Genomic DNA, 13,615 nt, shown 5'->3' with positions numbered 1-13,615 from the left:
AATTAAAAAAAAAAAAAAAAAACTCTTAGTAAAGTATTCATTTTTATCTCTTATATTTTGAGAGAAAAATTATAAGGCACATCTGAATGAAAAGATGAACAGAATACAAAAATAAACATGTAAAAAAACCTATAGACTTCCATATACCCATAACAAACTAGCCAAGAAAGAAAGCAGAAAAAAAAGATTATACTCAAAATAGCTTCAAAAAACAAAAATTCTTTGTGTCAATCTAGCCAAGAGGATGAAAGACCTCTACAATAAAAACGTAAAAAATTAAGAAAAATACTGAAGTCTCCTAGAAGTCTCATTAGAAGATGGAGAGATCCATGTTATGGATCAGCAAAATTAATATTCATAAGTGGCCATGTTACCAGAAGCAATCTACAGATTCAACATTATCCCCATCAGAATTCCAATACTTTGTTCACAGAACTAGAAAAAATAATCCTAAACTTCATAAGAAAACATAAAAGACCCAGAATAGCAGAAATATCCTGATCAAAAAGAGCAAAGCTAGAGGTATCACAGTATCTGATTTCAAATTACAGTATATGAGGTTTGATTAAAATGTCTGGTGTTTAAATTTTTAAAAAGATTTTATGGTAAAAGACACATTGCCATTAATCTCCTTCAGTCACTCCTCTGTGCTTTCAACACACTTGTACCATCATTCTTGCCAGTTTTGGGAGGAGTTGTGGGAGTCCTCATTTATGAATATCTCTAGCTATTCTCTATGGCTGCCTCAGTGTTCTGAAGCCATTCAAAACGTTTACCATCCATGGTCATTTTGACTCCGGGGAAGTCAGTAACCACATGGTACCAGATTTGGTGAATAAGGTGGACAAGTATACAACATAATGCTTTATGAGCCTGCCTTTCCATTGCATGGTACTTTGCAATAGCATTCAGTGATTTTTTATTTTTTAATCACCCTTCATAGAGACACTTCCAGAACTGCTTCCAAAACAGGCAACAGTGATGCCATAAGTACGTTTAGAGCAAGGAGGAGTACTTCAAGCAGGATTAATGGTAATGTGTCTTTCACTGTAATAGTTTTTAACTTTCAATGTTCTCCATATATTTTGATCCTACCGTATACTATAAACTGATAGTAACAAAAGTAGCATAGTTCTGGCATAAAAATGACACAGAACAACAGAAAAGAACAGAGGGCACAGAAGTTAACCTGTGCATCTACAGTCTTCTGATTCTTGACAAAGAAGCCAAAAACATACAGTGGAAAAATAGCTCTGGGAAAACAATCCATGTGAAAAAGATGAAATCTAAATCCCTGTCTCTCACCTGCACTACAATCAATCCAAAATTGACCCAAGTCCTAGGTATAAGACCTAAAATGTTGAAACAGCTAAAAGAAAATATAGAGGAAACACTTGAAGCCATGGGCACAGGCAAAGATTTCTTGAATAGGACTCTCACAGCACAGGAAATAATATTAAAAACTCAACAGATGGGATTACATCAAATTATTAAGTTTCTGCACAGCAAGGCAAACAATCAAGAGAAGAGACAGACTACAGAATGGAGATCTTTGTCAGCTACTCTTTCAATAAAAGAGTAGTGTCTTGAATACATAATGAAGTAAAATAATTTTAACACCAAAAAAATCAAATAGCCTAATCAAAAAATGGCAAATGAACAGATAGCTTTCAAAAGACATACATAAATAGCTAATAAGTGAAAAAAAATTCAACATTTTTTTGCTATTAGGAAAATGCAAATTGAAACTACACTGAAATTCCATCTCACCCTGGTCAGTGTATATCAACAATACAAATAATAATAACAATAATACTAATAACTGGCATGTATGCAGGAAAAAAGGACCACTTCTGTACTGTTGGTGGGAATGTAATTTAGTATAACTAACTATGGAAATCAGTATGGAGGTTCCTCAAAACACTAAAAAGAGAACTTCTACAGGATCCTACTATAACACTCTTTGGTGTATACTAGAAGGAATTAAAGTCACAATATTTTAGGGTACCTGAATACCTATGTTTATTGTAGCATGATTCATGATAAGCAAGATGCAGAACCATTTACATGCCCATCAACTAAAGAATAAATTTTTAAATGTGGTATATAAGCAGAAAGCATTATTCAGTCACAAAGAAACATGAACTTATGTTATTTGCAGAAAAATGGATGGAACTGGAGAGCATCATATTAAGTGAAGTAAACCAGACTCACAAAGAAAAGTATAGTATGTTCTCCCGATTATGTGGAATCTAAAAAAATTATGACATGAAAGTAGGAGGAGGACTAGCATCAGAGGAGAGCAAGGGAATAAAGGGGAGGGGTGTGAGGAAGGGTAGAAGGAAGCACATACACGATTTGAATATATTAGATATGAAAGTACCACATAGAAATCCAGTATTTAAAAAATTAATACCATCATAAATAAATTTTTAATTCTCATTTTTATTAGTACATGTTTGCAGCACATAAAGATCCCATTCATTGTGGGGAGTTGGTACACGCACATAACAAAAAGACAAAGAAAAACTAACACAAAAGAGATATATAAAATAATAAAATAAAAGCGATGAACTGTTTTTAGCATTAAAGGCTATGTATTACTGGAAATCTGTGGAAAACTCTCTGGACTTTGGGATATGAATTCAAAATGCAGTGATGAAGTTCTATTAAGAACCAGTTTCAATCTAGTATCGAGCTAAAGAGGTCCACTGTAGCCTCACTACTGGAAATGCCATAGACTTGGCACAGAAAGGGGTTTGCACTGCCACACCTGACAGCTTGGCTCAGTGAGGGTGATACCGCAGAGTCATGCCACATCTAGGCTTCTGACCATGCAAAGAAACACAATCTGCAAGCAGGAAGAGGCTCGGAACATCCCTGAAACCTTTCCGTTCAACTTGTTCCCTCTCTATATTTTCTGCTGTCTCAAATCAGAGCCTGGGCTCCTTCCTTGGTATTTTCTCCCCATAAGGGAAAGAAAAGAAGACCCTAAATCAAATGCGGACTCAGTTTTACAGAGAAAAATTGGAAGTCCTTTTGGTTTGTTGTTATGCAACAGAAAAAAGGGGGGGAAACTGCTCAAATTTCATTATATAAAAAAGCAAATATTAAATTTTCTAAATTCAAATTATCTAAAGTTACCATACCTTTTTAAAAGGATTTAAATCCAATTTAAATAATGGGGTCAAATTACAAATTCCTTACTAATCCTCTCAATGATGTAATCAGAGGAAGAAGTGTTCTCCAAAGCTTCGGTGTCTTTTTAAAACTCATACAAGTCCTGCTTGCTAAGATTCCAACCACAATTAGTCTCTGAAATGAAAAAAACTTCCCAAGTGCTAATGCTTATTCACATTTAAAGAAGAAAACCACTGGTCATGCTTCTGTTGGACACAGAGTTATCTAGTATCTCATTTCAGTTTTTAAGCAATGGTTTATTCCCAGAATAACCACAGACCTGTCAAAATGGAAACATTAAAAACTGGTTCACACAGTGGGAGGAGTGGAGAGAGATGTGATTAGAGGAGAGAAGGAAGAAGCATGAGGGAGTGAAAGATAATATTTATAAGATCCTTAGACACATTAGGCTTCCTTATAATTATTGAGCAGTCTGGCACCAAGTGAAGCACTTTTAGGAATTATCCTTTCTCGCTAATTTTTAAAGCAAATTTAACTTTCTTGAAACTTGTATGTAACATACAATTGATGGTATACTACAGTTTAATTTTAAGTATATAAAATAATGATGTTTCTATCTTTTGTTTTCTTTGTCTTTTAGAGACAGCTTCTCACTGTATAATCCAGACTAACCTTGAACTTGTTACGGATGCCGTGCTGGCCTTGAAGTCTCTGGTCTCTTGCCTGGGCCTCCAGAGTACTGGGATTACAGGTGTGCAGCCTGACACTTGGCTAATGTTACACGTCAATTAAGGTGCCAACCAGCCAATAAAATATGCTATCGCTGGTCTTTCGGAGACACTTAGGGGTAGTATTTTATAAATTAAATTAAAGTATCACATAAAACATTCTTTGTAAGGTCGTAATATTCCCATGCTGTCACATCACTAAGAATAACTGATTTTTATTCATTTTGTAATTTCATTTTTTGTTCATTTTTTTCTAAACATAGTAACGCAAAACACATATAGAGGGTATTAAGGAACCCCAACTCTGGGCTCCAACTTGAGGCTGTCTTCTTCCAAGCCAAACAACTTTGATGCTGATTTAAGCTGCTGCCTCTACAAGACCCTCCAGTTAAAAAAATCAGATAACTAAACACTAGCATATGTATATATATATATATATATATATATGCATATATATAACTGAACACTAGAACATAAATACATATATAGATAACTCCTAACGCCCCTAGCTGAATGTCAAAAACAGTTGTTTTTCTTTGTTTTTGTTTTTTTTTCTCTACTTTTTCTCAGTATCTTGCCAAAAAAATTGCAAATATGGAAATAACCAGCAGAGGGAGTCTTTATTCTCAGCTGATGCAAACAGAGAATGAAAATGCCATGTTTTGAAAATAACCATAAAATTGTTAACCTTATGCAGTTAGTATTTGATAAAATTATAAGCCGACAAAATATTCTTCACTATTTGAATTTTTAAGAGTTTCTATATCTTAAACTGCAATGAAGATTTCTTTTAGAGAAATATGTCTGTGTGTGTGTGTGTGTGTGTGTGTGTGTGTGTGTGTGTACAAGCATGTGTGCATGCAAGTGCGAGGAATAAATCTTCCCTGAAATTCAAATTCCAAGTTCTCTCTGGGATTTAGAATAGTGATGTCACAATCTCTCTTCAAGTATGATCTTACTACTTAAGCTAATTTGACTTCCAAAACTTTAAAATAAAATTCCTCCTATTTTCTTCATCCAAATACATGTGTCTGAACAGAAGCTATACTCACTTTCTGACAATGCTCTCTTTGCCTAAAATAATTTTTAATGCCTCTTTTAGAACTGTCTTTAGAGAAAGCATTTTTAATATCCTACAAGGGTAGAAATCTTTATCTTTTCTGGGTGTTTAGTATCTGAAATTACCAAAAGTTTTGCTTCTTTTTTCTGCCCAAAAGAGATTATTATTTTTAAGATTTGGCCTAGGGAGCTGGGGCACAGCCAAGAGAGCCAGCCCTCCAGACTGCCCCACGCCAGAGTCTGAGACTGTTCACCAGACCAGCTATTTTTAATCTGCCTTCACTGCCAAGCACGGACTATGCATTGTAGTTTACAAAGTAATATGAGGCCCAGTGTCTCTCTCGTGAAGGTTCAGTCTAGGCGTCCACAGCGGCTGGGGGTCTCTGGAATATGCTCTGTGATTAGATCCTAGGTCGCAGGCTTATTGTCAGCCACAAGTCTCAGATTCCTCACACTGTGAAATGGGCAAACTCCTGGCAAACTGACATCACGCAATCTTGGCGATTATTGTTATAAATTTTTGAAAGCAAATTGAGGCAGTTATGGGAAAGTTCTATGAGACCTTATAAGTCCCCTTGCACTGTAAGTCACTCTGACATGTTGGTTTAATCACTATGTCTTTCAAGCAAGTTTGGGGAAATGGCAAAAAAAAAAAAAAAGGGCAGGAGGGAAATTGGCAGAAGAGGTGAGAATTGTCCTGAGTAGAGCACAGATGAGAGGAGAAGGCTTTGGGCTACGCCACAGAAAGTATCATGCAGTCTGTGCCTGGTGACTGCAAGGCAGCTCGGCACTGGGCAAACGGGGCCTGAAACTCAGACCTGCCTCTTCTCATTTAGTAGTGTGAGCTTTGGGGAAGACACTTACTTCTCCCAGCCAATTATTCGCATCTAAAACAGGCTTGGCCACCAACCTTGTAGCGTTCTTATGAAGATTAAAGAGAATGTGTAATCAGTGCTGAACAGATTGTAGCTGTTTTTATTTTTATTGGTCTGTGTGGAGCACAGTGAGTATTCTAAATTGCCCACATCTGCAAGTTGGAGCTGGATAAAGGTAATGAAAAGGCCTGAGTGTGTGGCTTTTTTCCCTAGAGGATAAAACTTGGTGGTGGTAGAGATGAGGGGTTTAAACGAAAAGCAACAAAGACACAAATGTTCAGAAGGAAAGGCCAATAGCAGGTCAGTGTGTAAATAGCTCACTTTTTAAAATAAAAGTTGTGTTTATCCAGCTAAAAGTAATCTTTTATCTAAAGTGTTTATTGAATGCAGAAATGGTTCAGATTTTGGATTTTTTAAAAAAATTTTGTGAAGTAACTACATATATATAATAAAGTATGTTGGAGATGGGACCCAAGGCTAAACAGAGAATTCATTTATGTTTCATATACACTATATACACATAGCCCAAAGATACTTTCACACAATATTTTTAGTGCACCTGTGTTTTGACAGTAATTCATCAGACAAGGTCAGGTGTAGAATTTTCCACTTGCACAGTCATGCTGGTTCTCAAAAGCTTCAAATTTGGGAGCCTTTTTGATCTGAGATTTTTGGATTAAGGATGCTCAATCTATATACACCAACTCTATGCTGGATCAAAGGTGTAGTTGATCAAAGGTGACACAACCTCATGCTGTCTTACCTAACCTTCTATTATTACTTCTCATCTAGCAAAACCATGTTTTTATGTTAGATACCATGTTACCTCTTTGAAATACACAATCCAAAACTCCCTGACTAATAACTCCTTTGGATACTGTGGTAGATTAACTAATGGTCAGCTTGTAACTCTCAGCTGAACTTAATCAGCGTGGTCTGGGCACGGAAGACCTACCTGAGGACTTGCCAATAGCCATAAATGAGAGTTGGAAGGGAAGATCATGGCTGTTGATTTTCTAGAAGCTTTCTGTGGCTGGTTTTCCTGATGTGAATTTGGCTGCTCTTGGAGGAGGAGCATGAGGCCTCATTGTCACTGGGAATGACTGCTACTCTACTCAGGGAAGCAGTGATCTTCACCATGAGTATCACTTCCCGGCACCAGTACAGATCCCTCGGACTAGAGGCACAAATCCTGCACCCCATCAGAGCAGGTTTTCTGGCTTCCACCACTGTCCACTGGGCCTTCCAGGTGCACATCCTCGATATGGACAACAGGAGACATTACCGTGGAATCTAGTCCACTGCATTATATAAAAGACAACCACTTTTTGTTAGAGTCATTTGCTGAAAGGGAATTCCTGAAGAAGCTTTTCAGAAGTACAGGGCACATAACATTTAAATGCTTAGTAACAGGGAAATTTTAAATTGTTTATGAAGCTACTAAGAGGGGCCATTTCAGAACCAGGTGTGGCCTGCACACCTGTAGTCCCAAGTTACTGAGGAGGTTAAGGCGAGGTTATGGCAAGTTAGGGGCCACCCTGTGCTAAACAGAGACCCCATTTCAAGACACAAGCAAACAAACCACAGCAATCACGTCACTTCACAGGTAAGGGAAAACAAAGTCCACAGGCTGGGCTTCTACCATGTTTCAAGTACTTTTAAAATCTGTATTTTTTTAATGTTCACAGCTGTTTTGTGAGGGTACATCATTACTGTGAAGCCACAGAACTGGATCATCATATAGGTCGAGAAGAATGTGCTCAAAGACACACCTGGGGTTAGTGACAGAGCAGGGCTTCTTCTAAAACACACAAGCTTCACTAGGATACACATCCTAAAAACTGACTTCTCTGGAAAGAAAACATTTTGTGAAAATTCAAAAACCATCCTCTATGTGGCACACTTCCTAAGTAAACACAAAACTAAGCTATGTTGTATAAAAATGCAAAGGGCATAAAAACAAAACAAAAAAAACAAGATTTAGCAAGAATGAGAACTCTGAACTCTGGATAAAGAAAAAAGCAGTCACAATGCTCACAACCAATTCACTGCCATTTTCCAAACAAGTCCACTACCTAAACTCAAGCTACCACCAGGGACTTGCACTGCCCTCCTCCACATCCCACACCGATTATTCCCATACAAATAACAATACAGAAGGCATAATCATATTTCATGTCTAACATCCCAGCAATAAATACCTAAGAGACAAATATTTACTGAACACCAGGCATATCTGAGGCACTGGGAGTGGAGATAGCTAGTTACCCACAAAAGCCACCTTCCCCCACTTCCTTCTCAGCGAATTATGACTGCCCAAGAGGACAATGTGCTGAGCTCTAGGCTGTATTTCCTGACGTTGTTTGCACCCAGAGTTGGCCACATGGCAAAATCTTGGCCAATAAAAAATAAGCAGAAGCTCTAACATACAATACAGCAAGCCAAGCTTTCCTTGGTTCTTCCCATTTTCTATGCCAAGATACTGAATAGGATTATTGAAGATTTACATTTATCTTTCCATAAAAGGGAAAAGGACCCACACTAAAGAAGACATAATAGAAAGCAAGGAGTTTTGTTGCCTAAAGACATTGTGAAGCAGCTGAACCCTCTTGTAAAGTGAAAGAAAAATAAATCCCTTTCCTGCTTAATCCCGTCCTTTGACTTTCCCAGATACATGAAATTAATTTTGCCTATAAATGACAAAGCACTTTATTTAAAGATCTAGTCCTTTAAAATATTTAAATTTAATTGTAAAACAAGCAAGTGTTTTGAAAGCCATGTAGAACAGGATACACATAAAAGACACAAAACCAACTTTTAAAAGCCGAGAAGCGTCAGGTGCATACCTATAGATGGCTAAAATGTTCAAATGGGAAGGGGAATAACGGGGGGAGATATGGGAAGGAAGAAAGGGAAAAAAAGAATAGAAGGAAAAACAGAAACAAAGCTTTTGTAAATGAGGGGAAGAGGGTTTGAAGAGCAGGGAGGGGATTGGGATAAAGATGAATCAAGATACATTATGTATAGGTACAAATTCTATATGATGAATCGATCATTATGTATTTCTAAAGTGTACCAAAAAAATTAATTTTTAAAAGATTCAAGTAATACAAAAGGTAATAATAAAATTGATAACACAGGCAGTAGTTGCTGCATTTACAAATGAGTAGCAAAGGCATACCCACTGATTTTGAATTAAGACATCATGAAGATAAATGTGAGTGGAAAGAGTATTAGAAGGCTTTAGGATGAGACCAGAGCGTAAGATGAGACTTAGACAACAGACAGCATTTGGGAAAGCAAGGACACAACCCTGAGAGCAGATGTCAGAGCCACAAATGTTAAATGTCATTTCAAGTGCAAGCAGGAAACAGCGTGCTGGAGTAGAAGCTACCCATGAAGCTGGGCAGGCTGAAGGGCGTCCAGGCCTGATGCACAGTCGAGTCTGTGCATCTGCACTGGTTTTGTACCAGTTTAAAAGTCTCTGTGGGACAAATAGTAAAATTCTCTTCTCCAGAGCTGTGGTGGCGAACCTATGGCACACGTGCTGCGGCCGGCTATTTGTTATCATTGAAAGCCTAAAAGGTTCGCCATCACTGCTCCAGAGGAACCTTTTTTTGAAAAACACAGCAAAGATTGGTCATATGAGAAGAATGGTCATATTATAAATCATTCTCTCTATATGAATGGAGAATTAGATCTCACAAATGCCACTGTATTACATTACACAATTTTCAAAAGGATTTGAATCTTAAGAAAACGTATACTGTAAAAATTATCATTTTTTTCTCTTAACCTTTTTAAGACACCATTGGGTCCTGTATGCTTACAAATATCTATAAATATAGTGTGGATAAAGAATGCAAAAGAACTTGCAAATGCAATTTGCAAAACAATGTTAGTCTGATAGTGATATGAAACATGTTTACTCACAGAACCAAGAAAGATATGGACATCTGGCCTTCTGACCTTGCAGGATTTCTATAAAAGACTATGAGTTTTATTTTGTATTTAATTTGTACTTTACAATGCTTGAGTCTTTTATTAATGCTCGAACCTTAAAATGTTTTCTTGATATAACTTGACTATCTAGGTGAATAGGTAAAAATTTCCTCTCTCTCTCTCTTTCACACACACACATACACACACACACATTTTGCTGCTTACAACTGCTTTCTACATAAAATGCTATCTATTCTAGAGCATATGGGAGTTGGTGGAGGTGCAGAAGATGATGAAAGATTTGCCTAAGCTAATTCTGGCTTAGAGTTGAATGGTAACTATACACACCATAAGGCAATTTCATTAACATATTAATTTCAGGAGGTAAACATATCTAAGAGAAATATACTGGAAGTCACAAGACTTAAATTCTATTTCTAGCTTTGCCATTGACCTTCTGGATGACCTTGCATAAGTCACTCAACACTCCAGAGACTCAATCTTCTCACTTGCAAAAAAAAAAAAAAAAAAAAAAAAAAAAAAAAAAAAAAAAAAAAAAGAAAGAAAGAAAGAAAAGAAAAAAGGAAAACCCACAAACTAGTAGTTATCTGAGAAAAATACTATAAAGTAAAAGATACATTTAGTATGGTTAGTGAGAGATACATTAAAAACTCTCTTCACTAACACTTTATTCAGTGGATTCAAGAAAATCAGATCCTATTAGAACTAGAGGAAGTCAAAACTTCTTTCCAGTCTACTTAATAGAGTCAATCATTGTTTTCTTCCTCAGAGATCAAACTTGCTCTGTTACAAAACAAATTCATACCACGTTAAAGACAAAGTTTAAAATTTAAATTCATAAACATTCAAGAGAACTGTAGGGACATTTTGATTCAACCCACTGGCAGATATAAATAAATAAATAACAAACATGCAAACCCTGGTATTATTGGGAACTTTCTGAAAAGCTCTTGGCTTTTCAAATAATTAGGATTTCAGCTGGTAAATTACCTTGCAAGAGCGACTGTTCAGGATAAGTAAGCTTTATGCCAAACCTATAGGAAAAGTACTTCCTTCTTTGGAAAATAAGAAGATACCCCTCATATACTCTGAGAAATGCTTGCATTTATTATTAAGATCACATTAAAATATGACAAGAAAATGACAAGTTAATTACAAGTACAGAAAAATTTTCTATCTTGAAAGAAAAAAAAAAAAAAACTTAAGTCATGGTGTGACCAAAACACAAAACAGACAGTTTTTTAGTTAGAAAAATATCTAATTCTTTCTTTTTAAAAAAAGTGAGAAAAATTCCTAAACAAAAGATATTCAAGTTTTCAGAACAACTGAATAGAAAAATGGGTCTGTTAGGGATAAAAATATTAGGAGAAAGAGAGCATAAGTGCTTTCGTAAATAACAATGAGAAGTTAACATGTCTACTTACGGAAAAGGAATAACATGGAATTGGGCACAGGAAATTTTGACTTATATAACAAAATCCTGAAAACTGTATTTAAAAATCACAATAAAGTGTCAGTCTAACATCAAAGATAATCACTGCTTTCCAGAGTAATCTGTTTTCTCCATGGCAACAAGTGCTAAAAGTTTTCTAGCCAAATTCTATTTGTATCAGTCCTCCCACACTAATTGCTCAAAGCCCCTGATGATAGCATCTATTTCAATTGTTTTATACTATGTCTGAAAAAACAAGAAATTATTTAAAATTTTTACTATAACCATGAAAACATAAAATGTGTTATTGTTTCATGGAATTATAGAAATAAACATAACTGAAGAGATCTTTTATTGAAAATTAGCCATTTCTGTACAGGTACGGACACAGAGATTCTGAGAGTTTAAGTAATTTGCGAGAGGCCACACAGCTAGTAAGTGGAGAGTACGCTTTCTTTCCATCATCCCAACACATCATCACTAAAAACCACATGATGACAGTTTCTTGGTCAATCTAAATTGCAATGTTAACTAGAGAAAGAGCATTCAAATATAAGAACACAAATTTGATACATGTTAACATACTATTTCATGTTCTCAGTCAATTTATATTGTCATTTATAATGAAAGTCCAATCCAAAATAAAGATTCAAACTCAAAGCAAAAGATTTTAATTAAAAATTTTTTTCTTAAGAGAAAGGCATCAAGAAACATAAAGAACACAGGTTGGCAAAATTATCATACAGCTATTTCAATGTCAAGTAAAATGACCCTAGTAAATAGTCAATTGGACAAAAATAAATAAACTGAAAACTTAAAAACTAAAAATAATAAAGCCACTTCTTTTAAAAAAAATTTAATTGTTCGATCTGTCATGTTTCAAGTAAATTAAAACATGACCTTTGACTTAACAAAATGCACTGGTTAACAGTTAACTATTAAAAGTCAAGTTCAGAAATAAACATTACAGCTTCTAGTGTCACCAAAACCATTCAGAATGCATTTTGCCAAAAACTGTGCTTTAAAATGTTCATTGTCTGTGCAACAAATTTCATTATTGAAGGAGCTTAACACAATGTATCTTATTTGGTGTATTTGCAAAAGAGGTTTAATAAGGCTAAGTTGCATGGTGTATATTTCACCTTATAAAATGTTGTGCTAGAAGAAAAATAGTAAAGTAGTCTTAACAAAAAACTAATAATTCTCTTACACGGGATTGATTACATTAATAATTAACAGAAAGCACTTTCAGAGGGAAATTAAATGGAAAGTTTTTCTTAAGTAAACAGAAACTCAGCAGGAATGGGTACAGACCTGATAATAAACTTGTGCCACAGGCTTGAAAAGTAGAACAATTATACAGTGCATTTAACAGTGAAAAGACGGACACATTTTGAATTATACTGAAACAAAGAAACTGTTCCTTAGCAAACAAATATAAATCATAATAGATTTCCCATTGACATAAAGGCAAATAGGCCTGAGGTTTCAATGTAAGAAAAAAAAAGGAAAATTAAAAGTTTCTAAATACAATTTCTAAATCACAATGACCTGAAATTTAGACCAAACTGTTTTTTACATACATGTTTTTACTACAGCAATGGTCTGAAACAGCATATTGTTTCCTCAGTTAAACTACAATAATATGTATTGTAATTATCCATGGCCTCAATGAATTATAGTCAATCTCAAGGATACAAAAGTATCTAACATATTTAGTAAGCACAAAGGAATGAAAAAAAAAATCAGGAAAAAAAAAGGCAAAAGAAGTCACATACCCTTTTCTGTAGAACTATTGGCGTGATTGCAGGCAGAGTGACTCTCCTCGCACTCAAACTCATGCCTGCTCTTCCCACAATGATCCCCTCTGGTAGATCGGGACGAAATGAAAGAAATCTTTAACAGTTACTCCTTGGGAATCTCAAGACTCGGTGCAAAGAAACAACCAGGGAGGTAATAAATGTCACCCTGCTTATGTGATTCCAATCTACCCAAAGCCAATTAAGGATGGCTGCGGGACAGGACAAGGCAGCAACCAATCAAAGCCCAGAAAACCCCGCCTTTGTCCTTGGAAACACATTCTGATACTTTTGTTTATGATATTTAAAGAACCAGATTAACAGGCATCTAGTTCGCTTAACTTTTTTTTTTCCAAAACAGTGCAATTCAATGCCATCTTTGTTGACTAGGCAGTTATGTTTTCACTAAAGCATTTCAACATATGGCAGATAAGAAACTATTTACATTGGTCTATTTCAAATATACAAATATGTATATGAGCCGAATTTATTTATGCTATTTATAAAATAAATGAATGGGTAACTAGAAAATACTATAGAAGGAACAAATATCCTTAAGTGAGAATTAATATAAACTGTTAATTTATATACTGTAACAGAAGTTTTTAAATATATATT

At 35.4% G+C, this 13,615-nt stretch overlaps 1 protein-coding gene across 1 annotated transcript in view; it reads right to left on the bottom strand.

Moving 5' to 3' along the window:
* Grb14 (growth factor receptor bound protein 14) overlaps positions 1-13,220 on the bottom strand; it is an 85,846-nt gene extending 72,626 nt beyond the window's left edge. Inside the window, exon 1 of the mRNA XM_010606866.3 lies at positions 12,977-13,220. Within this exon, the coding sequence (XP_010605168.1) occupies positions 12,977-13,039 (63 nt within the window). The 5' untranslated portion in view covers positions 13,040-13,220. The remainder of the gene's footprint in view (positions 1-12,976) is intronic.
* Between the last annotated feature and the right edge of the window lie 395 nt (positions 13,221-13,615).

Source organism: Fukomys damarensis, unplaced genomic scaffold, assembly GCF_012274545.1.
Source record: "Fukomys damarensis isolate Sample0158 unplaced genomic scaffold, DMR_v1.0_HiC HiC_scaffold_26, whole genome shotgun sequence".
Lineage (NCBI taxonomy): Eukaryota > Metazoa > Chordata > Mammalia > Rodentia > Bathyergidae > Fukomys > Fukomys damarensis.
Note: the sequence above shows the minus strand (reverse complement) of the source record. Positions and strands in the feature narration are given on the sequence as shown.